We start from the raw sequence: 25,137 nt of genomic DNA on the forward strand, positions 1-25,137 counted from the left end.
AGTGACCCAGCTCTAATCCTGTTGTTTCAATCCAAGAGACTTCTTCAAAGACACTCAAATTCAGGCCTGAAAACCACTGATGGTATTTAAAGATCTTTTCCTGGAAAGTTTCAGGGAGAGTTTGACACAACAGCTATGGGCTCTACTGTTGTCAAGAGGAGCAAGGCAGAGTCTTCCTCCTGGTTGTGTTGCCTCTTCTCCTTCCTGATCCACGCACATGCACTGGCACATAGCTGGGCCTGAAATGATCAGTTTGAAGAGCAGAAACCTTATCTGTTTTCTTGATTTGTTCTCTCAATGAACAAGTGACAGGACAAGAGGAAACAGCCTCAAGCTGTGCCTGGGGAGGTTTAGACTGGAGATTAGGAACAGTTTCTTCCCGGAGAGGGTGTTCAGGCATTGGAACAGGCTGCCCAGGGCAGTGGTGGAGTCACCGTCCCTGGAAGTGTTCACAAACTGTGTAGACAAGGCCCCCAGTGCCATGGTTTAGTGGTGACTTTGGCAGTGCTGGGGAATGGTTGGGCTTGATTATCTTAGAGGTCTTTTTCAACCTGGGTGATTCCATGATTCTATGAAGCAGTCCTCAATGCCTTCAGGAAACCTGATGGCACTGCTGTGCAGAAATAGATTGATGGTAAGGGGACTGGGCAAAGAGCAGGAAGCTGAAAATGGTGGAATGACATTGCCAGAGTTACTGCTGTGGATGAGGTTTAGTAGCTCACCCAGACCCAAGCTTATGAGGTTGTTCTTCCCTCACTGGTTTTGGGCTTGGTGTCCTAACATCTATTTTGCACTGGTTGGTGCTAGTTCATTATGATCCTTGTAAGAAAGGCACTTGGACTCAATAAGGTATCAAAGTGCTATTTATTAGAGCAAACACTGTAAGATGAGAATAGCAGAGATAATTTTATGCACCCTTAGATGGTGGGAGTCTCAAGTGGTGCAGCATCAAAGTGACCTCCACTCCACATACAACAAAACAACTCTATTCAACATTTTTGCTGTCAAACAGAAAGGATGTACTCATGAGAATGTCTGGCTGTATGGTTAGATGAAGGCAAGGACACACAGGTGGCTGGTACTCAGCAGGAGATGCTGGTGGCTAGTACTCAGCAGGAGATGCCTTCAGGCTCCTTTGTTAGTATGGGCTGGCTGAGTTTATCATAGAATCATAGAATAGATTGGGTTGGAAGGGACCTTCAAAGCTCATGCAGTCCAACCCCCCTGCAATGAGCAGGGACATCTCAAACTAGTTTAGGTTGCTCAGAACCACATCCAGCCTGGCCTTGAATGCCTCTTTCTTATAGGTCCCTTTAAGGAACTGAAAGGCCACAATAAGGTCTCACTGGAGCCTTTGCTTCTCCAGGCTGAACAATCCCAATTCTCTCAGCTATTCCTCATAGCAGAGGTGCTCCATCCCTCTGATCATTTCTGTGGCCCTCCTCTGGACCCTCTTCAACAGGTCCATGTCTTTCCTGTCCTGAAGACTCCAGAGCTGGATGCAGGACTGCAGGGGGGATCTCACCAGAGCAGAGAAGGGCGGAATCACCTCCCCTGACCTACTGGCCACACTCCTTTGGATGCAACCTGATATATGAATGTCCTTCTGGGCCATAAGCACACATTGCCTGCTCAGACCCAGTCTTTCACCCACCAGTATCCCCAGGTCTTTTTCAGGGCTACTCTCAACTGCTTTTCTCCAGCCTGTATTGATACTGGGGGTTGCCCCAACCCACATGTATGACCCTCCACTTGGCCCCGTTGAACCTCATGAGGTTTGCATGGGCAACACATTGTCCATTGTCTTAGGGACAAGGGATCTGTGCAGCACAACACCAGTCTGAAGGCAAGGCTGTTCTTGCAGCATAGGGCACAGCACAGGCCTGGGCATACTCAAGTTAACTGTGATGAGGATCACCAACTCCTTGATGTACAGTGGTCTTTGAGGCAGGATTACTACAAAATCTCACTGGAAGCACAACCTCTTCCCAACTGCCTGTGGATCCCATCTCATGTTAAGGTCATTCACACCTCCTAATTGCCCAGCCCTGCATGGGTGAACATCTTAGAGGAGCAGAAGGCAGAATTACAGATGCTTAGCCAGAGCATGGTCTCCACCCCTTGTAAGTAACTCAGTCTCCTTGTGTCTCCAGCAATTGAGAAAATCAGAAGTATTTGTGTATCTGAGCAACCTGGTCTAGTTGAAGATGTCCCTGCTCATCACAAAGGGGCTGGACTAGACCATCTTTAAAGGTCTCTCCTACTGTATGATTCTATGATCAAGAAAGGAGAGAAGAACATGGATTTCTCTATGTGGCTAAGCAAACAGAGATGTTGATGGGGAAGGATTTGCCAACAGTCAGTCCCTCTGCCAATGGCAGAAATGAGTTATCCTCAGCTGCTGTGCTCAGTTCTAACTCACAAGTCTTCTTCTACACTGTAGAGCAGAGAGAATCAGATTGACTGTCCACATTAAAAGCTAGAAACTAATGATGAGTACGTGTTTCCATACCATAAGCACCCAGTTATTACAGCTAACATAGAGATTCATATCAGAATCGTTAATGTTAATAAAGTGGTAAAATAAGACTGTGCACAGAAAGTGTAGAAGAGAGAATGGGAGCTTTAAGGGTGTCAGGAGGCATTTCCTCTCTGGTTCTTGAAGTAACTTCTTCAAGATAACCAATGGAAAAGGTCAGCGGTCAGCGAAGGGTGGAAGTACACGTCACAGGCTGTGCCCGAGTTTGTAAGTGACTCCAAGGAATTTCCCTTTCTGTTGCGGAAAGGAAGTCAGCACTGATCCAACGGCTCTTAGAAATTATGAGGTGGATCCAGGAAGGATACAAAATAAGAATAAAATAGGATGCTGGAAACAGAAAAGCAGGGTAATAAAGGCTAAAGACAAGATGATGCAAAGGAAAAAACGAATGCAAAGAGGAGCGTGCAAGACAGTGCACAGAGAAGAACAAGAACATGGGGAATGGACGGGGCAGCCAGAAAGAAGAAAGGGAAGAAGACTTCCTGGGAGATAGTAAGCATTTTGGTGCCAGTCCAGCGCTGATTCAAACATTGTTCAAGATCAGGGCTGGAGCATTTTCCAGGGCCATTTCTAAAACATGCAACCCTGTGAATCAAAGGAAGTTTACACAACACAGACAAATCTGCATGAACATGTTCAAAACTATTTGCCTCTGGCAAATTATTGTGGAGGGACAGATGAAGCCCCTCTGAAGTAGACTTTGCACTGCTGTGTTGTTGAAAGAAGACTATTTTTAGGTTCAACTGAGCGCAGATCATCAATTTACAGAGAATCTTTCAAAACTTTCTTTGATACAGGTGGATCTGTCTTACCAACATTAACATTTTATATCAGTAAGTAGAGGACACATAACTACAAGGAACAGTTAAAAAGACTGACCAGAACAAAAGCAGAAGTATGAATAGAAAATATGAATTAAAAAAAAAACACAACCCCAAAAAACAAAAACTACTTTTAGGAATTACTCATTTTAAGTGCAGAAGGGTCTGGATTTATCCTTTCTGAAGACAGTACTTTTTTTTTTTGCAGTTAAGATTCTTTATTTGAAAGAAAGGACAACAGATCCCTACTTTTCCTACTGGGCACTGTGAATTTATCACCATGTATCATAGTTGTCTCTATCAACTAGGTGAAGTGCAAACTGTAATAAAGTGTGGAATGTACAGGTTGCCCAGAAAGGCTGCAGATGCCGATGCTCCATCCCTAGAAACATTCAAGGCCAGGCTGGATAGGGCTCAGAGCAACCTGATCCAGTTGAAGATGTTAGACTAGTTGCACAGGTGTTAAGACTAGATGAGCTTTGAAGGTCCCTTCTGACGCAAACCATTCTATTGAGTCTGTAAACAGAATTGCTTAATGCCCTTAAGTTTCCTTTAAATCAACTCCCTAAAGAAGAGAATAAAAAGTTTGAAAGACCCACCAGAGCAAGTGAAGACTTGTAAGATGGTCTCATACTTATGCTAGACCTCTTCTTGGAGATCCAAGTGATGCCAACAAATACTCTGCTTTCACAAAGTTACCAGGAAAATTTTGTCATTTTTTTTTTCTGCAAATGAAAATATGTGATGGCTTTATTCTAAGTGACAAGTCTGATCTGCCCAGGGTCACCAAATTAAGTACTGCGAGAAGGTCCCATCCCTGGCAGTGTCCAAGGCCAGGTTGTATGTGGCTTGCAGCAACCTGTTCTAGTGGAAGGTGTCCCTGCCCATGGCAGGGTGTTGGAATTTGATGAGCTTTAAGCTCCCTTCCAACCCAAACCAGTCTGTGATTCTGTAAAGGCCATTCTGGAAAAGTATGTTCAGACTAGGCCTGACACACACTGCACCTGCAGTCCCTGTAAGCTACAGTGACTTGTCTTGAAGAAGCTAGAACCAGCTGGTATCAGGGTACATTCTGATGGCCACGTCCTGTTTGACTTTGAGCCTTATGCTGAGACACTCTAAATGGATAGACCAGTCTTGTCTTGAGCAGATCTTGATGTGTGCAAACATTAGCTATGGGCAAGAGAATTGCAGTGGTGTAGTCCCTCCGCTAAATTTCCTCCTGGATGTGGTTGGCATCTTTCCACAAGTACTTACAGGAAGCCAATAACAGCAAAGTGAACCTTACAATCTTCAAACAAAAACCCCAGAAAATGCTGATTAAGAGTTCGGGGAAGCCACAAATCTGAATAAATAAGCATCAAATTTATTGAATCATGAATAATTTAAGACTGGTACAATCATCAGCTTTATTCTCCATGACACAGGGGGTGAGGAAGGGGGAGAAACAGGGAGGGTGAGAAAGGGGAAGCATGATCTCAAACAGACCATTCACAAATTCCAATCCTAAATGAGAACTGAAAATTAAATAGGGAGAAGAGCAAATGGAAAACATCATAAACATACACAAAATACTCAATTCCTAGTTTTTTCTCTTTAAAAATGGCTAGAAAAAATTCATCAAAATGCAGCACTTTTAATCAAATATTTACATTTCTATGTTACAATGAAAAAATGTACATCTTATAGAACATATTTCATAAACTGTTCCACTGGAAACAACTAGATCAAAACAGCAACCTTCCATTGAATAGCAACAAAGTGGTTTTTTTTTTGCTTTCTTTTTGCAGTTTTTTTTCCTTGGCCACATTTAGACAAGATTTCATACACATAATACCGAAGTTAAGCATCAACAATGAAATAGCAGTTTGCTTCTTCCAAAATGTACAAAAAGGCTAACCAACCCCCTCCCTCCCCTTCCCCAAATAAACCACATTTCATTTATGGCCTGTTATCATTCTTGGCAGTTCTGAAGAAAATGGTTTTCTACTTTCAATTTATAACTCAACACGAATGTTGCATAGAATTTTACATTTCTTCCTTGTTTTTTTATTTTTACACAAGCCAACTTTGTAAGAAACAAAAAGGCAAAAATATAAGGAAGTGTTTCGAAAAAGCCTTAAACAAGAACAAAGTCACTTAAAGACTTAAATCTATGGAGAGGCTTGATAAAAACTAGGACGTGTGCACAACAGGTAACCCTGCTTCCTGAAATTTCAGAAGAGACACTGAATATTGTGATGCTTAGAATGACTAGCCTAATCCAAACTGCCTCTCACTGTAATCCAAGCTAGGGTCAATAAAAAATAAGAACAGAAATTCCTTCCTGAGCTTAAGCACAGGATTAAAAATGAGAAAAATACCCCGTTTCCCACAAATAAAACATCATTTTAAACATGTCTTACAGCATCCAGTTAAAGGTTAACTGAGCCATCTTCTAGGATATCAACTCCATTTAAAGCCCTAGCCCTGCAACTGGATTTTTTGTTTTGTTTTGTTTTTTTTTTTTTTTTACAGGCACATGCTCTGTCTGCATGGATTCAGTTGGGGGATTAGGTACTGAAATTCACAGTAGTAGCAGGTAAAGTCAGTGCTAGGAAGCACAATTGTCAAGACTACCGGAAAAATTCACCTCTCTCAAACTCATCATCAGCATGCTATGTGATTTCATACAGATTTATCCCATTTTTACAGTACCGAGAACTGGATTAGAAACCGACTGAATAAGCCTTGGTATTTCATTCAGTGAAATAATGAAATAAGAGTTTGTAGAGTTAAAACAGTAACAACACCAAGCTCTTCCCCCACCCCCATCATTAAAATATTTAAATTTTTCTTTTAAAATATTTTTCTTTAAAAACAAAAAAAGTCATCAGCACTTAAAAGTTGTAACAGGAGCAGATTCAAGACCAGCTCAGTAAGACAAAGTACAGTTATGTTACAGTAAGTCATGAGGTATAATAAAATGATCCTCTCAAGCTGAGTCACAGAAGCATGAACTTGTCTGTTACTTTAAACCCACAAGCTCTTAAAAAAAGTGTTTGTAGTAAGTTTTCTTTCTGTACATCGAAACCCCAGCATATTCCTGTAATTTATTAGTGACAGCATTTATTTCAGTTGAAAAGCTCCCCCCCACCCCCTGCATGGATAAAACAGCTCTTCAGTGATTTATCAGCTGCAGATTGATATGGACCTGAAACATTCTCTCATTTCCTTCCTTTTTTTGCCACATTAAAACAAAATCTAGTATCTCTTACAAACAATATTCACAGCAACTTATGATATTCCAAGAGATGACTTTAGCCCTGTTTCTTTAAATAAAACCCTGTCATATACAGCACTAATTTAATCAAACACAATTAGTACAAAATAAGGCATTGCTTTAAAAATCAGCACCAAAAGATAGCTGGAAAGGCTTGTACAAACCCATACTGAGGAGTGGTGTTTTTGCTGAGGTACAGCTGATGCTGTGGTGATGGTGGTGTAAGCTTTTGCTGCCATCAAAAGGAAAGTGCAATTCTTTGGGAGGTGTTCTTGTTCCCAAAACAGAAGTACCAGCCTGAACACCGATAGCATAGTTGTGTGCGTTCAGAGGAGAAAGAAAACCAGGTTCATGGCTCTGCCAAAACTCAAAAGCATGGCCCAGCTGAACTTAAAAGTACCTTCCCTCCTTGGTTTCCAGACCTGAATACTGCTAAAATCCTATTATAGTTTTTAATTTAAAAGAAAAATCACAAATGTTTTCACCAGAGTAGCACTGGAACTGTTACAGAGCTGAGTTTTAACTAACCCATTTATATGTTTATGCTGATTGTAACGAAATCTCTGAACAAAACCTCAAGTTTTTATTAAACAGCTGTAACATTTCATGGCAAGAATTTGCAACTGAGAGTCCGATCAATCAATTTCCAGGGGTGTAGCTCACCTCTGTGTACAGGACTCACCAAAGGTCCTTCAGAGCTGCAGGACCTTTTGCACTGACTTCCACAGAGGAGGGAAACTCCCTCACCTCAGTGTGAATACATCAGTGTAATAGAATCACAGAATCAACTAGGTTGGAAAAGACTTTTAAGATCATCAAGTCCCCAGGACTGCGAATGCCGCTGAAGTCAACTGAGTCGGTTACGTGGATGTAAGTGGAAGAGAATCAGGCCTTAACTAGCAAAGGGCTACCTGATTTGTCACTTGTGGTTGGACTGATTGTTACACAGTGTTGGAAAAAACCTGACTTGTTCAGACTGTATATATATTTTTATATATTCCTATATATATATATATATCTATCTATAAACACACAATGAAAGAGAGCCAAGGTCTCAGACTGGCAAGGAGAGCAGCGCTTTTCCTTTTTTTTTTTTTCCTTTTCTCTTTTTTTATATTTATTCAAACTTCCCTGTTTTGCAGCTTTGCCTTTATTGAGTGTTATTTTCAAGGCAAGTGATATTGTTATAGCACCAGAACTCTATGAAGCTGAGTTTAAACTACAAAGTTGGTTGGTAAAAGTCCAGCCCTCACCTAAATGTGTTTGGTCAGAAGAAGCATAGGCAAGTATTTCCTCTCCCCTCTCCTTCTGGACAGTACATGGCACAAAGTTGTTTGCTTCATAGCTGTGAAGTTCCCCCTCCCGCCCCTTCAACTTTTAGTAATTATGATTACTTTTAACATCTTCAGTATCTTAGGTATGAGAGCTTACAGCAACTAAACAGAAGAAAACAAAGTAATTAGTGCAGTTCTCAAAAGAAAAAGAATACAAAGGTTGCTTGGGTTGCCTGCACCCAGGTTCAAGACTGATTCCAAGTGTCTTGTTCTTGCAGCTCTAACACTGAGATCCCAGCCCAGGAATGTGTTCATGAGTCTGTGAGCAGGACTCTTGCTAAGTGGGAGAGCGATAATGGGAACCACCTCTTTCCATCCGAGGAAAATCACAACGTTGACTCCAGAGATGAATCAAGGATGTCATCGTGATGGCTGTTGCTGTTAGAGTCACTATCGTAACTCTGAGGACTTGAGTAGTTGGCTGCTTCTTGCAGTCTCATTAGCATGTTCATCTGCAAAGGCACAGGTCATCACCGTTATCTGTATTCTGAGGTAGACAGAATATCAACTCCATATGAAAGTCCCAGTGGCACTCACTTTGCCAGTGGGTAAAACAAACGAAAGGAAGAAACAAGCAGCATAACTGATAATGAGACTCTGAAGAGAGATATTAACTGTAAATTGTCTTATGGCAGCCAGGAAGTCAGTCATAAAGACTGCTGTTCCAGTGAAGGCAAAAATGAGAAGATTGAAGGGGTTACTTGACAGCTGTATTTGACAAGCATCCTACCCCTCTCTTCCTCTGACCCATGGAAATATAGACAGATCAGTCAAATGAAGCAAATCTAAACATCCTAATACCTAGCTCAATGTTTGCATATGTATATATGAGCTGGTAAAAACCGGAACACACATTTCTATACTACCAACTGTCCAGAAAAATGAACACCTCAACAGAACAGTTTCAGGGTGTTCAGCTGGCACAGCAGCTTCAGTAGCTGTTCCCCACTGGAAGAAAATGTACATCCAGTGTTACCTCCAAGCTCAATTTATACTTTTTATACAATTACATGTTAACATTTTTCTACATTCTTGTGTGGTATTTCTGATTCATAAATTAGTTCATGTATTCTTTGAAAATCTCAGTTTTCATTTGGTGTCAAGAATACAGCTCTCAAAGCCACATGAATGAAAGCAACAAGCCTATTTTGCGATTGTGGCAAAACAGGCTAAATGAAAAGGATCCACTGTGCTATTCAAGTATGTGTAACAATATCACATACTTAATTCCACACGGTAGGAATTAAGTTTATTACAGTCACCTTCAGTCACTCCTCAAAAAATGAGTCCTCAAAGTAACCTCCATAACTGAATGTGAAAAACTTCCTCCATTTCTTGAAAAACTGAACTGGCTTTCCATGCAAATTCATTCTGAGAGTTCACTTGACGACTTCTCTAGAAACACTGCTTTATCATTCTAAAGCTTTTAATCACTCCTCAGCTGTCCTTTACTTTCTCATTCCTGTTTCTAATCCCTAGAAACAAGGGAAATGAAGCAGTTCTGCCATTTCAGAAATGAGAGAGCTTACCAAAGGATCTCCTTCAGCATCGCTTACTGGAACTTGTTTGCTAGTTGAGCCTTCCCGTGACACTGAGTAGCCATCAAAGCCCACATCTTCAGGCCGCAGCTGCAGCAGAGGAGGCCACTCATGGTGCTGTGGGGTGGCTGCCCAGGGGTAAGTGTCCATCACCCATTTGGCAGGATCCTCCCAGGGTGCTCTCCTCCCATACAACTGGAAAAGCACAGAACCACATAAAACATTCCTATCAGCCAACCATTTAATTCAGTTCCTTCCTAACCAAAATTAACATACCTGGAGAAAGCTCAGGGAAGACCTGTAACAGTCTTCCAATACCTAAAGTAGGCCTACAAGAAATCTGGAGAGGAATTTTCTACAAGGGCATGTAGTGATCGAACAATGGGGAATACCTTTAAACTAGAACAGGTTAGATTCAGATTAGATCTTAGGAAGACATTCTTCCCTGTAAGGATGGTGAGGCACTGGCACAGGCTGCCCAGAGAAGCAGCCATCCCTGGCAGTGTTCAAGGCCAGACTGGACAAGGCTTGAAGCAAACTGGTCTAATGGGAGGTGTCCCTGCCCATGGCAGGGGGTTGGAACTGGATGAGCTTTAAGGGCTCTTCCAACCCAAACCATTCTGTGATTCTATGATTCTTGGATTGCAGAAAACACCTGTGAGCAGGGAAGAGCATAAACAAGTGACCCCAATCACATACAAAGCAATTTTTAACGGCAACTGATCTGGAAGTGTCTGACCACCTTCTGTGAGACTGCAGTGCCCTTCTCTTGGCACCAGTTGGAAGAGAGACCTGAAAGTAATCTCACTTAATAAGTTAACTTAAATGAAATCTATATACAAAGAGGCCATTAACACTGACATCCGGATCACACCAGCAGCTGCCTTACCTGCATTTGCTGTCTTTGGGAAGCCACCCTCAGTGGAATGTGTAAGAGGAAATGTGAGACCTGTCATCAGGCAATAATGATGCATGTCATAGCAAAACGTTTTCAAGGCACAGGAATTCCTTTGTATTCAACCAACAAAAAGCACCAGTAGGATTTGTGGTTATGCTCCTATTTCAAGAAAGCAAGCTCTATTCCAAAACCTTTTCCTGTTTTGAACAGTGTTACTGAACCCAAACATGTTCCTCCCCTTGTTATATTCAGTTTGCCTTAATTAGATAATACACTTAATTTAATGCCACAAGACCCTCTAAAGCATATATACAGCTTCAAGTGTCTTTAAAATGCTTAATTCTGCTTTATAAATTTCAGCCTAAACATCTTTCAGCAACTGGAGCTGGTCACTGGCATTTTGTCACTCGAATTCAGAGAACTATCCCTTTCCTGCACAATGCACAAGGGGAAAAATCAGAGCTCTTACCAGGAAATTCATCAGTTTGCTGACAGATCTAAGAGTATCTCACTTTTCTCATCATTATTTTTCTTCTTTGGGTTTTTTGTGGTTTCATTTTTTGCATGCCCAAAGTATTAAATTGCTCTAAATACCAATTTCTGCTTTACTCTGAAGCAGCACTCAGCCCAAGCAAAGTGCCCAGCAGATGGTGCTAGCCAATCTTTAACAGCCTCTTCCACAGCCCAAATAACATCTTCAAGCGGTAAACCAGATCCTGTATTTTAATTTCGTTCTTGAATTTACGGCACGTCAGTTAATAAGTGAAGAGGATTTTATGTTTTTCAGGTCTTTTCTATGTAGGTCTGTGTGGATCCTGGCTCGCTTATGAAAATTAGCTAGTGAGTCAAATTCCAATTTCAGTATATGAAATCATCAGGTATCTTCAGCAGACGAGAGACTGACAAACTCACTACTTCCTTCCACAGCAGCCAGGTCTGTCTATCCCTTTCACGTGCACTTTTTCTAGGGAGCAATTAAGGGGGCAAGGATCAGTTTGCTTCACAAGTACCAAAGAGGAAATGACTGGAGCATGAGTGATGGTGGCAGGAAGCTAGAGGGACTTCGATTCCTCTTTTTGCTGGTTCTGCACTCCATATTGATACACCAAGCAGGAAGAACTTGGGTTTTATCTAACCCTCTAATTTTCAGATCCCTGTTCTGAAGAATAAAAAAGCTCAGCTCCAATCGCAGCAATTATTCTAAGGATCCATTTGGCTCACTCGCCTTTGACCCAAAATAGTTCCCTAAATGAGAAGGAGAGATACAAAATTAGTTCCGTTTAGCGCCACTGGGATCAGACTGAAATCAACAGTCCACCCTTCCTTTCTGTCATGCAACTTCATGAGAGAAGAGGTGCTCTCAGAGGAACCATTGTGGGTGTGTGGGGGACAGAAAATAGGCCAAAACGAAACATGCATTTCTAGCATTAGCTTGTTAAGTAGCACAACACTGTCTGAAGCATTATTCTTATCCATCAACTAAACAAAAGAGAAGTTACTTAAATAGAAATGAATTAAAGAAATTTAGGGAAAAAGAACTGAAGCAGATAAAGAATCTAAAGCACAACATGAGAAAGTGAAATCCTTACACCTGCAATGCAAGCCATTCAAATAACCTAAGGAAAGATGCAGGTATCAGGCAAAACCAGCAAGCAAAAAGACAGTTTTATTAACTTTGTTCTGTGGTTCTGTTACTAATCTATTTTTGCTTTCCACATTTACTGATCAGCAACGTGGGAGCTACAAGCAGCACAAGCACCACTGTGAGTATCAGTTTTCTCCATTTCAGCAGGAAACAGAATCACATGCGCTCCCTTCTCTTGTTTTAGGTGAAAAAGATTACTGGCTCCCATTACCTTCCTTTATAGGAAGTTTTATGTAACCGTTCTGTTCTAACAAAGTTCCTCTCTGTGCTCTGCGCTGTTGGATCTATCACGTTTCTCATGTCTAAGAATCTACCACAATCATCCCAAAGAAAACGAGGTTGTCAGGCACTTTTTAAACAGCAACAGCAGTTTGCCCAAATTTTAACCCAAGCTTGTCAAAGAACTCATGTATTTCATAGATTTGTAAGAAGCCATTAGTAGAAGCTCTTCATGGTGAGGCATCCTAACAAACTGCAGTGGTGAGCCCTAAGCGGTAGCAGAATGGAGAGAACTATACTTCATAAACATGAAGGAACCATTCTGCAACACAACTGTTTCTCTATGGAGCTTGTACGTGGAGGTATTCCATGTTTCAGAAACACTTCAGAGATGTGATGGAGAACCTACAACTTCTGCAAGTAAACTTTTATAACTGTTAATTATTCTTACCAATGGCAAGCTGTATCTTTCTTACAAATTGGATTTTTCTGGTCAAAACTTGCCAAACATCCACTAGGCTTTTTTTTCCCCCTCAAAGACTAAAGCAGAGGACCAGAGACCAACAAATATTTTAGCTTCTTCTTGAATAAACTGAATAGTTTGAATTTCTCACCTCTCTCATTGAATAATGCTTCCAGTATCTTAATGATACTTACTGCTCTTTCCTGAACCTTTTCCACATTTCTATCTTTATAATAAATGTTTTCACTTGGAGAAGTACCTTCTTCTCTTCCTAGCTGTATCAGATATAATTATGCCTTCAGAATGGCACTAGTCCTATCAAAACACAAGCTCCCAATGCACTGCCATAATTCCCTATTCTTTATCCATCTTTAGCCCCTTTCCAACCTTCTTGACTCTCGCTGTGATGCACCTTTTCATTTCCGTATGTGTGATCTCATGTTTAGCTTTCATGCATTCAATGCCCAGGATTTACGGATATGACGCTATTGCCAAAACTGTCTTTCAAATTATGTGCTGTATTCTGTGAAAAGAGGACCAAAGAATAAAAAAGCCCTTTTCCATAGTTCCATGGCAAGTCCACGGCAAACCTCCACTGAACCCTCCTGAATCCAGCAAGCTTTATAGTTCTGTAGATGCTAAGAATTGCATGGCGATGCTTAAAGCTATCCGAATTGCTGGAGTATGAATCAGTTACTAAGTAGAGGCAATCAGTGATGATTTCACTATGGACTCTGAAAGAATTATAAATGAATCCTGTAGACTGAGAAGTAATCAAAACATCACAGATACTGATCCTGTCACTCATTAATATGTCTCTCTACATACACAGCTTTTGTTCCTCCTCTGTTGAAAGGTTTGATTTACAGAGGAAAATTCTGCATAACTAAGTTAATGACCACAAATATTTTTCAGAGGCACAGTAAAATTTGAACGTGTGCTTTTGGAACAGATTATTGAAACATATTTCGGTGTCTAACTCCCCCCACTGAAAATGTCAGCAGTCTGGCATCTGAACACTTCTCAGAAAATCTAGTTTGGACTTTCAGTGCTTTCACTGCCCAATTCAAAATTATTTGAAGAGAATAATTCTGCCTAAAATTAATGACAATTTAGGTTACCTTTTCAAAGACATTGTCGTGGTTTAAACTCAGTCAGGTAACTCGTTCACTCACTCCCCCAGTTCTTTCTCTCGCCCTACTCCCAGAGGGACAGAGAGGAGAATCCAAAAGAATGCAACTCCCACGGGTTGAGATAAGAACAGTTTAGTAACTAACATAGAACACAGATCACTACTGCTACCACCAATAACAATAATGATAAAGGAAATAACAAGGGAAGAGAATACAACACCTCACCACCAGCCAACCGATAACTCACCCCCCAAGCCCGACCAAGCTCTGACTGATACCTCCTCCAACCCTGCAGTCTCCCAGCCCTTCCAGCTAACTCCCAGTTACATCCTGGGCATGATGTGCTGTGGTATGGAATACCTCTTTGGTCAGTTTGGGTCAGGTGTCCTGTCTCTGCTTCCTCCCGGCCTCCCCTCCTCCCTGGCAGAGCATGAGGCTCACAAAGTCCTTGGCCAAACCAAAACATCCTTGTTATCAGCTCTATTCCTGAGCCGAAAGACAAAACACTGCACGGCACCAGCTACCAAGAAGGAGAAACATGACTGCTACTGCTGAACCCAGGACAGACATGCAGGTGTACAGTGTGTAAAGTTATACCTCCAGAAAGTGTTGCCATTATTAAGTTTTGTCTGATGCTGTGTTGCCTTTTCAATGGATACCAACTCAAGACCTATGATTCTCATTTTTGCCTGCTCACCTGCAGCCCTTCTCTAACTGCCTCCAGAAGATAGGGGATGATGGAGTAGTTCCACAAGTCAGTAAACCAAACTCTAGAACCATCTACATCTATCGGACAGGAGAGGAAGAGCCGTGGACCTGGAAAGGAAAATTCAGATTATTACACTCAAATTCCAATTACGATACACATCAAAAACAGGACCAAACAACTACTTCCAGTCCTCTAGAGAAAGAAGCCAAAGATGTGAGAACATAAGTAGCTAGCTGGTGAACTGCTCTTTGTGAGAGCTCAAAAATCCTCTGAATCAACTTGAAAAACTACAGGCGTCAAGGTGGAAACAACCAGATTTCCTAACACAGTTTCTAGCCAGGACTTTTTATTTAGGAAAAAAGATGTTCAGAAAGATTTTGTACAGTTTGCCTTAGAGTACGCTGCCATGTGAAAGTAGGGTTTTAAAGAAACCTTTTTAACCTGATCTAGAACAAAGAAATGTACAGATACACCCCTTATACAAGGAAACAAAATACATCTATTTATGTATACCTGGGCATACAGACAGAGCACTTACCAATAGTAACATCGGAGGAGCTGTGAGCCTCCAAGAATTTGTTCAGATGTTGCCAGACCTTGGGAATCCAGTCAATAATTTTAACCAGCTCCGTATTTCTCATCCTTCCACTGATCTCAATTTCAATTAGTTTTCTTCTCAAGAAACGGCCCAGAAAGCCTTTGACTGGCTCAGTGTGGTTAGCACATAGCACCCATCTAGGGCAGAACAGCAGAGATGTCTATCGGTTCTCTTTCATGCTACTGAACCTAACTATTGTGGATTAAATTTGTCTTATTTCTAGATTATTATCATGATCAAAATGGGTTATCCCTGTTGTATATGTTTCTTAGCCAAAGTTACTTCGGGCTGATGAGCTCAGTAGCTGCAACAACTTGTACTGTGCATTGTTTCAGCTTATTTCTCATTCAGTTTGCCTAAATATTGTCTTATTTAAAATTTCTTAGACGATCAAATATGTGAACAATCCTCTGGAAGTATTATGAACTGCAGTTACTTCAATTACAGCATCATAACAAAGCTGCACGTTAGGGCAGCAACTACGAGTGAATGGTATTTCTCCCTCAGTTTGCTATTTCAGTTGATAAGAGCAATTTCAGATGACTCAGTAGCCATTACCCCTTTGCCAGCCCACAAACATAAATGAGAAACATGAATAAACAGTACCTGAAATTATGGTGAAGTTGAAGATTAGGTGTTGAGGAGGTGGCTTGGTTCATTGTGCCAATAATATATGGACTATTAAAAAAAACAAAACAAAATCAAGCAAATCAGACTTGCTTTGAAAAACAACAACCTCAACATTACAAAGGGTTACTCAAGCCTCTTCTGTCAATCATTTTTGAATTACAACCAAATAATTTACTGAGAATCTGAGTTCCAAGATCATCAAATTCTCAAAGTAAAACAGAAATCTCAAAGCAGGATATTTCTTTGCAAATGGGGCTTTAGTACTGCAGATCTATTGCATGATGTAAACACGTATTACCCAAACCCTCTCCTACTATTTCATTACTGATTTTAGAGGAACTGATCATTTAATGAAGAATAAAACCTCTGGAATGCTGTCCATAATATGGACAGTCCATTCGTTTCAGTCCACTTGACCGAATTCATCTAGATACTGGGTTTGTGATCACATTTTGGAACAGCAGTGGTCCTACTCCAGTACTGGAATGTGGAATGTGTTCTGAGTATTTCATTACCATTTGTGGTACTTGCAGTTTAGAAGTCCATTAAAGATCTCTCCTAGGGAGCTAACATGATGCAAATTATCCAAAATGATTACAAGAGGCATATCCACAGCATTGTTTTCACTGTTACACTGGTCTGCTAGGTTGGACAGGTACTGGCGAAGCTCCTGCAGAGAATATATAAAGAAAAGAGAGAAAGAAAGCAAGCAGTTTTCTTCATATTCCTTGAAAATACAGTTAAGATAAACTGCTACCTTTGTCATAAAATCTAAGGCAAAAGAGCCTTACATTTTACAAACACATACATTTTCCATGAGAAAACAGCAGAATATGTTTTTACTTCTCCTGTCTAAGTTATGCTGAAGATTTGAACACTATGTTTGAGAAAGGGCTTAATGGGGGGGGGGGGTAAGATTTTGTAATTTGGTATGTGTTTTCTCATTCATGCTGTCCTAATCTGTCACTCAGAGATCTGAAATGTATTTTTCTTTCTTTTCGGAAACTTGTTCAACTCTCTCTGCAGAAGCATTTATTCCGTAGCACTTCTCAAATTTCACCAGTTTCCTACAACCACAATTTTTACCATTCCTTTCCTCCAGAGGAAAACGTGCCTAAGGCCATTAAATATACAGTTTGTTTTTTTCTTTAATGTAGACATTCACTGGAGGTATATTCAGCAAACCCTCCAACACATCAAAAAGCACAGACATGCCTTACCAGTGCAGGAATGTGTCTGGACAACAGTCACTCCAAACCCAGCATATGCAGATTGCAGCTGCTGATACATGCAGCTGCAGAAACTCTTGACAGCCTAGAGTTGCATTTGAGGGTGTTTGGAAGAACGCCCACATGCAGTAGGGATTGCTTAAGCTTCTGGGAATTTTATGCAGGTGTTTAACTTCCTGGGCAATTCTCAATCTCCTAAACACTTGAAAAACCATGACACCTTTAGGTGTTTAAATATACACCTGGAAGCCTACTATTTCAGGCCCATAATCAGGTGAATCTGCAGTTCTGGAACTTTTAATATTTTTCCTACCAGGATTAACATAATGCTTTAAAAAGAGAAGTTTTAAATCAGCTTTTGATGGATTAGTAACAGATGAGTCTCTTGTTTTTCATTAATCATGCAAGGATGATTTCTGTGTCCTCACCTTACTGGATTTATGGTCCACATTGAAGGTTGCAATAATGCCATCAGTCAACTCCCTGCCCTCTCTAAGGACCATATACTCAGACAGACGGTTTGCTAGGTATGTTTTACCAGTGCCACTGGGGCCAGATAAGATAATCCGTCTGTGTTCCATCAGGAGAGAGACATAACGCTGCAGTATAGGCTTTGGGATCAGTGATTCAAACACCAGACCATCCAAACTGTTCTCGCAGATACCTGCAACAGGAAAAGATTCCTCATTTAGAGAGATTCACCATCTTTAGCCAAACTGCCTCAGTTTTTAAAAGTTTTCTTTTTTAACCAAGTAGTTATGATGAAAAGCAAATCAAGATTAGTTGAAATCTGCCCCATCCCTGGCAGTGTTCAAGGCCAGGCTGGATGGGGCTTGGAGCAGTCTGGTCTAGTGGAAGGTGTCCCTGCCTGTGGCAGGGGGTTGGAATTGGATGAGCTTTAAGGTCCCTTCCAACCCAAACCATTTTGTGATTAGATGAAATAAATATGTAGTCAAACCAGAGAACTGGAAAATGTTATTTTATGACTGTACAACATTGTATGCTGCAAACAGTAGGAACTCCTGCAAAATCACACTTAAAAATAGCAGATTTAGATCTGACTTGACCAAGCTGTTTTTCACTTCAGAGGTAAATCCCGTCCCAGCTCTGGTATCCCTCATGTTGAGACGAGCACATATAAAGCTGCAAAAATAAAGGCAGAAGTGACTTGTGCGCTTAGCCTGTATCCTCCTTCAGCTTTCTGTTCTAGGGTGTCTAAGGCCCTATGAAAGCTGCCATAGTAAATGATTCCAGGCCATGCTTTTCACACGCAAACCATCCATTTTACAGTACTTTGCCTTGTACGGTAATAATTCATCCAAAATTTACCTGTTTACTTTTGAATCACTAGACAAAACCTCCAGCTATCATCACCTCCCCCTGCTTTCCCAAACACTTGTAATTAAACTTCTCTGTATGCTGATAGTTATCTCTTCTAACAGAAAACTACTGATAAGCATTTATGCAACATCAGCAGTCACTTTAGGCAGAACTGGCTCAGGAAAAACACTGTGCTTCAAAATAAACAGCAGGAAGGGAAACTGGCAGATCACACAGAGAAATGTTTGCACCTTAATGGTTAGTTGGTATATTAAATATTTATACAGGCAGCTTTATATCTCACAGCTATATGTAAGTGATTTTCCATAAACTGATTAAATACATTTCTATTTTACTGAAAACTGTTATCACAGATGAACCTTCAAAGTACAAGTGAAGCCAATGCAAGTTAAATGTAAAATCAGATTGAGTCTTTACAGACCTTAAGCAGTATTTCACTTGGGATTTACTATTGGACAACGTATTCCAAGTATGCAGAATAACTTGGGTTTACATCGGTCCTCAGTAAATTGATGTATTTCATAACTTGTCTTTCCATTGATTTGCTACTCACGGTAACTGATTTTTTACACTAATATTAAAAATATCAAACTATCCTTAGCCAAATTTCACAGCTGAGCTGCAGTGTTTGGCAAGAGTCTCAAATACTCCTCTGTATGCAGACCTGCGTTTGAGATTTCACTGGTGTAACATTCAAAATGCAGCAGGTTGAGGGTTTCTCCCCTGAAACCTGGTTTCCTAGTTTAGTTTTCATACAAAAAGGGTTCCCTGAGAAACCAAATGAGAAATGATATGAGAAATATAAGAAGTAAATTCTTAGCAGGACGATGTAATGAGAATTCTGAAAACCATACACTTTGAAAATAATCCAGATTTTGAGGTATCCCAAGAATTCTGGGATCCCTCCTTATTGGTGCCTAAGGGAGGATTCTTCAGCGAGACCAATCAAGCAAGTTAAATCCAGATGTTTTTCTACTCTGCATGAAGGAAATAACAACTATAGCTCTCACAAAGATGTAACGAAATTCTGAGGCTTTATTCATTTGGAAGGTACTTTGCTGCTCAAACAACTCTACCTCATCCCTTGTGGTTTGAGATCTTCTCTAGGACAACTCCAGGCAAGAGATTCAAGATATGTGGAGGAAACTGCTGAGTAATTTTTTCCTCCTGTCACAGGTTGAAAATTTGCTGAATTTACAGACGCTGCATACTGCAAGTGCTGTCTTCATCACATGAAAATAGAAGGACCAGTAAATAAAAGGCAGGGATGGGAAAAAGAAACACAAGAAGAAGTTTCTACTTCTCTAAGTTTCTTGACTCAGCAAGCTTTGATAAAACTGCAATTAGTGAGAGCTACAAGAGGCAGGTCAAGCATAACTACCTTTGATGGTAACTGAAATAGTGTTGTTTTCTCCAACTAGATAACCACAGGGCAGAAGCTCAGGTGTCTCTGCACTGTTAGTGCGTTTGATTTCTCCAATGCTGTAGCCCAGAACACTGTCTGAATTCAGCCCCAGCTGGCTCACAGGATCCACATGAATGATATACTCCTAGGGTGAAAAAGGGACATGGGAAGTTAGGCAGCACTGAAACCCAGCACTGAAAGCCAGGGGGAGCTTTGTTCTATGCTAGAATAGCCATCATCACAGCAAGTTCAATATTGCTTGGCACCATCATAACTGAATAGGACAATTCAAGCACTCAGCAAACTGTACTCTCTAACCTTAAACAACCGTCGTACAACCCCATCCAGAACATCCCATTTGGTCTTGCCACTCACTCCAATGCAGCCTATGAGGAAGGTGCGAGGCCTCGAATCCTAAATGCACACAAATGTGAAGTTAATAAATAAATCCTAACTATATCAGACAAGTCTGTTTAATGTTATTAAAATAGCTTTTTTTTCCTCCTCCTTCATTTTTTATTGTGGTGCATCTTTACCACTCTCTATGGTGACTTCTAAATGCTATATGAAATCCTTCTTTCCTTCTAAACATCTTCTGCAGTGTTGGAGTAACAAATCTAAAGGACACTTATGCAGTGCTGATGTTAAGTAAAAGGTTTTTATTAACCAATCTATGAACAATTCAAAAAGACAGAAAGGATCTTAGGAGAATTCTAGGCAGGAAAGTTCGCGGTACATTCATTTTCCCATGACTTCGCAATCAACTATATTGCTTTTGCAAGGTTTATTCTATTTACTTCCAGAAATGCTGCCATAGACATAGAAATCTACATACATATGTAAAAATTATACATGGTTATATGTATAAATAGTTACATATAGAGACAGCGTTATAATTTACTGTCAATTTGCTTACCCAGGGCTGCAAATATTAATACAAAATCTGCTGAGTCAGATTTATTTCTGACTAGTCAGATTTTTTTTGTGTGTGTCCCCTTACAAAAGACGCAAAATTATTTCTTAAGTACACCTGTAAAAACAGGTATTTAGGATTCTTGCTTTCAATTACTTGCAAGTGGAGAACCTCTGAAAGATGTCATTCAAAATGGGATAGCTGTACCAGAGGAAAACCTGAACTAGAATGATAACACATAGATGTCCTAGTTTGGATCCATTAAATTCTTCCAGAATATTGGAGCTTCCAGCATTTCAGTGCACCTTCTACTGATACACTGGATCATTTTCATTATTAGTTCAGAGCTATTGTAGGTGAGTCCATGAGATAACCTGAACTGACAGTTCTGGGTCTCAGCAGCTCCATGGAAGTGGGAGGGAGCTGAGTGCCTTGTCTATCACTAGTGATACACCAATAAATTTGAATTCCCTGGCACATTCCACAGTTACTTATATTTTAAAGCTAGGCACAAAACATAACTCACTTCCTTCCATTTCCTTTCATCCTGAAAGCTGACAACTATTTTGACGTGTCTGCCTCCTTCTTTCCGGGCAGAGCCATCTCCAGCGTCATCTAACAGCATGTCTGTGAATAGAGAACACCAACGGCTTCATAGCTGTATCTTAATAACAACGAAGACTATTCTGGTCGATGCCAACACGCTTACTGTAGTCAAACATAACACATCTGGGCTTCGCATGCCCCAAGGTAAAACATAAGAATGGGTTTACTGACTCCTCTACCAAATATCAGTATCACTTAAAAAGTGAAGGGCATTGAAAATTATTAGTTATTCTGTATTTTCCTTCCTACGATATATCCCCTGGGAAATGTACACTATTAAATGGCTTTAAACATGACTCTTGGCAGCTGAGGTCATAATTGGACAACTCCAACCTAGGGTGTAGCAGACCTATGACAACATTTTAAAAGGAGGCTTTGTGCCAGCTCCTGACATATTTCCACACCTCAACTGTTAATAATTTTCATGCTTTCATTTTTCCATGGCTAACCAAACCAAATCTTCCAAGTGCAGGATAAAACCTGCCCACCGCCTTTCTCATTAAACTCACCGAGACTGGTTGACTCTGTGAGGTTCAAACTGTGTTGAGAGAGACCCACTGAATGTCTTGGAGAGGATGAAATGGAAACCTGAGACTGAGCCCTGCTACAGCTGCCATGGTTTTCAGATTTCAGCCGATCATTCTCTGCTTTTAGTTTTTCAATCTCACTCTTGAAAAGACAAAGTCAGGAGTTAAGAAGGCACAGTGAAAATACACTTAAAAGACGGCAACATAAGTAACTTCAGAAGAAAGAGCAGTTCAGCAGAAATGCCATTTTCATATTTTATCTTAATAATGATTTTAATTCTTACAATGTCCCTTCCATGAAACTTTTCAAAGTATCCTAGAAAACATAAATGCGGGAATTCACTAAACACTGAAATGCAGCTATATTAAGGCAGAGAGCATGGGAGCATTTTAAGAGGTTGCTGACAGTCAAACTGATCTTCCCACGTTTTCAGGGTTGAGTGCAGCAGAACTCATGTGTTCAAGCTGACTCTTAATGAAGGTACGAGGTTTAACACTTGCAACATAAACACAACTTTAAGTAAGCATTTAAAAATTTCAAATTTACCTTCTTCCAGATCTTTACTGTGGGGCAGGTTGGCCAGTCTTTAACACATCAACAAAACTGCAATATTTGAGGTGGTTACTTCTTACCTGCATTCTGTTCATCGCCTCACGAAGCTGGTCAAGCTGATGAGCAGAGCTAAGGGCTTCTAGCCGAATGTCAGTCAACTTCATCTCCTTATCTCTCAGCTCATTTCGTAACTGCATAACTGTTTCAGCCTCGCTGTCAGTGCATTCAGAAATACTGGAGAAGATGGAAACACAGACATTGAACAAAACCATTTGTTACTTTTCAGATGGTGCTTCTCCAGCATTTATTAGTAAATGACGAATAAACTCCTTTTATTCTGCAGGAAGCAGGCAACAGTTTGGGCTTATTTGATTAGTGATACATGAGTCAGGTATGTCATGGAAAAATTAGAAGCTAGTGAAATAAATATGTCTGAGGGTTATTTGTCTTGAATCCTGAAACAGAATTCTGGAAATCACCTCCTATTGGATAGTCTTAATTTTTTTTTCATGGTAGTTGCCATAAAGGAAAACGTCTAAAGCCAAAATCTAAATAAATGAAGGGGGTGCAGGCAGTAAGAGCAGTTGGCTGGAGATTGATGAGTTTACAGACAGATTTAAAGCTCACCAGGTGCGCACAGCTGGGTTTCCCTAAACTGTTCTGGAGGGCTTTGGAACTCTACACCTATTGAAGCGTGATAAATTCCTGCTCGCTTCAAAGCACTCATGCTTAAAACATTTTGGTGGCAATTTTCTTCCCTCCTCCCCCCAATAAAAAAAAAAGATTCTGGGTGAGTAACGTTTCAGCACATTCCTAAGTGCATCTATATAAAGATCAACTACATAGCTGCAGGCTTTGAAGGAGATTTCACAGTTAAAATATCTCTCCCTAAATCAGGTTAATGAGATGCTTTCCCCACCAAAAAGGCAATAAGGCAAAATACAGAAGTTTTACTTGTATCCTATCCTTCCCTGAGTTTAACTCTTTTCATATCAAGATGAGATACAGCACATAGCATTTTGACTGACAATAGATAGGATCAGAATTTGACAAGTTTCTGGCCTCAGATTTCTAATGCTCAATCTGCTGTAGTTACCAGAACCTCACTCAGGCTCAAGACACTGGAGAAGCTTCTAATAATTCATGAGGGATTAGATTCAGCTACTAACATTTCATCACTATTATATGGCTGGAAATTATTGCTATTGTTTTCACTTCTTCATGTGAAAACAAGCAATGGGCGAAACATCAAGTCTGGGTACTTACTCAAATGCATTTGATTTGATATCAGGCTGGAAGCTTTGCATGACATCTTCAAGGTCATAAGGCTGCTTGGTAATTACATGTTTCACAATACTACCTCTTACAACTTTCTGTGTTTATTTATCCTGCTCAAGTGATGAAGCTACTGACAGAATTAACATAAAATCTGTTCTACAGAGTTACCCAAGCACATTCTAAAATGTGAGTTCAGAGACAAACTAGCATGGTAAGGCAAATAATCTAACTTTATTTCACACATGGCCAAAATGAAGCCTCAAGATTGCCTGTGACCTTCCCATGAACATAAAACGAGTTAAGCAGCACAGCAGAAGTCCTGCCTTTAAAGTCTACCTGTGTCGTGGTTTAAACCCACTCAGGTAACTCGTTCACTCACGCTGCCCCTTCTTTCCACTTTCCATCCCCCTACTCCCAAAGGGACGGAGAGGAGAATTCTCATACAAACCCAAGCAAAAGGGTATGGTTTGGTCATACAGATAAGCCTATACAATAGCTTGCTACCACCCAAAAGAGCCCATTTGTTTCTCACTCCTCTTCCCCAGCCTGCTCCTGGCAGTTGCCGCTGTCATGCTTCCACGCCTATGCCAGCTTTGGCACTCATCAGAGTCTGATCAGAGCCCTGACCTGAGCCAATCCAGCAACCTGGGGGAAAAAAAATCTCTGTTTCTGTCAAATTATTTTTCACGTAATTAGAACGCTGCATCAGCTCAGTGGAGCTGTCTGAGAAGTAGCAGAGCCAGTGCAAGGGAAGGAGCAGGCAAGGTGGCTGGGTAGGTACGAAAGAAAAAAAAGAGTGGATCATCTCCATTCATCAGGCATAAGCTGGCAGATGAGTTCAGCTGTATCCTTAACTATCCTGTTTGATTTCCAATAAATCCTTACCATTATCTGAATTTGTCAACTTAACTGGGAATTCATCATGGCAGATTAGCTATGGAAATCATCAAGGCAGATTAGCAGTCTTTAGCCAATAGAGAAAACAAAATCTCAGACTTGGCCTGGCTTGTTCCACTAACAGCAAGAGATCCAATTAATTCTGCCCTTTAAGGTCACCCTGGTTATAAATACTCTTCATACTCAGTATGTTCTGCTGGGATAGCATCCCAATGAAATATAAATTATGCTACAGTAACAATGCAATGATTTTTGGCTTCCTGGACACTAACAGAAAGGCACTAGGTTGGGAGTCACCCTACCTATCTTTAATTCCCTGAATACAAAATTCAGCTATTCTATTCTCTGCCTGTAATCTCCTTTGACTACAGAACATTCAAAATAGGCAGTAGGTGTAAGTGTGATCTTTGTTCCTTCTTTTGCCAGTATGACAGGATTAAGGATTTCACCCCATTTAGCAAAACACAGCACCCCTCTGGTTGATAAGGTAAGTGACGCTTGGGAGAAAGACCTATCAGTGGCAACAGACCAGCCCTGATCTGTAGCACAGTCTGCATCTCTTCCTGTGGCCTCATGATGAAGAGCTGTCAGACTCTTGT

The 25,137-nt window shown here is 40.6% G+C and overlaps 1 protein-coding gene and 1 long non-coding RNA gene across 3 annotated transcripts in view; one reads left to right on the forward strand and one right to left on the reverse strand.

Annotated features, from left to right (window-relative positions):
* Nucleotides 1-25,137, forward strand: part of LOC134157867 (uncharacterized) — a 281,636-nt gene that overhangs the window by 155,166 nt on the left and 101,333 nt on the right. The window contains exon 2 of the long non-coding RNA XR_009962498.1: nucleotides 349-460. This is a non-coding gene — a long non-coding RNA (uncharacterized LOC134157867). The remainder of the gene's footprint in view (nucleotides 1-348; nucleotides 461-25,137) is intronic.
* NAV2 (neuron navigator 2) overlaps nucleotides 7,072-25,137 on the reverse strand; it is a 220,797-nt gene continuing 202,731 nt past the window's right edge. For both annotated transcript variants that reach the window (XM_062607289.1, XM_062607288.1), the window contains 12 exons: nucleotides 22,444-22,597; nucleotides 21,793-21,952; nucleotides 21,204-21,304; nucleotides 20,083-20,178; nucleotides 19,741-19,909; nucleotides 17,447-17,682; nucleotides 16,305-16,459; nucleotides 15,766-15,837; nucleotides 15,100-15,296; nucleotides 14,550-14,668; nucleotides 9,486-9,689; nucleotides 7,072-8,408 (listed from right to left, as the gene is read on the reverse strand). In XM_062607289.1, the coding sequence (XP_062463273.1) occupies nucleotides 8,283-8,408; nucleotides 9,486-9,689; nucleotides 14,550-14,668; nucleotides 15,100-15,296; nucleotides 15,766-15,837; nucleotides 16,305-16,459; nucleotides 17,447-17,682; nucleotides 19,741-19,909; nucleotides 20,083-20,178; nucleotides 21,204-21,304; nucleotides 21,793-21,952; nucleotides 22,444-22,597 (1,789 nt within the window). In that variant the 3' untranslated portion in view covers nucleotides 7,072-8,282. The remainder of the gene's footprint in view (nucleotides 8,409-9,485; nucleotides 9,690-14,549; nucleotides 14,669-15,099; nucleotides 15,297-15,765; nucleotides 15,838-16,304; nucleotides 16,460-17,446; nucleotides 17,683-19,740; nucleotides 19,910-20,082; nucleotides 20,179-21,203; nucleotides 21,305-21,792; nucleotides 21,953-22,443; nucleotides 22,598-25,137) is intronic.

The sequence above is a fragment of the Pezoporus occidentalis genome, unplaced genomic scaffold (genome assembly GCF_034315485.1).
Source record: "Pezoporus occidentalis ecotype Australia unplaced genomic scaffold, CSIRO_AGI_Poc_V1 ctg121, whole genome shotgun sequence".
In the NCBI taxonomy this organism is placed as follows: Eukaryota; Metazoa; Chordata; class Aves; order Psittaciformes; family Psittacidae; genus Pezoporus; species Pezoporus occidentalis.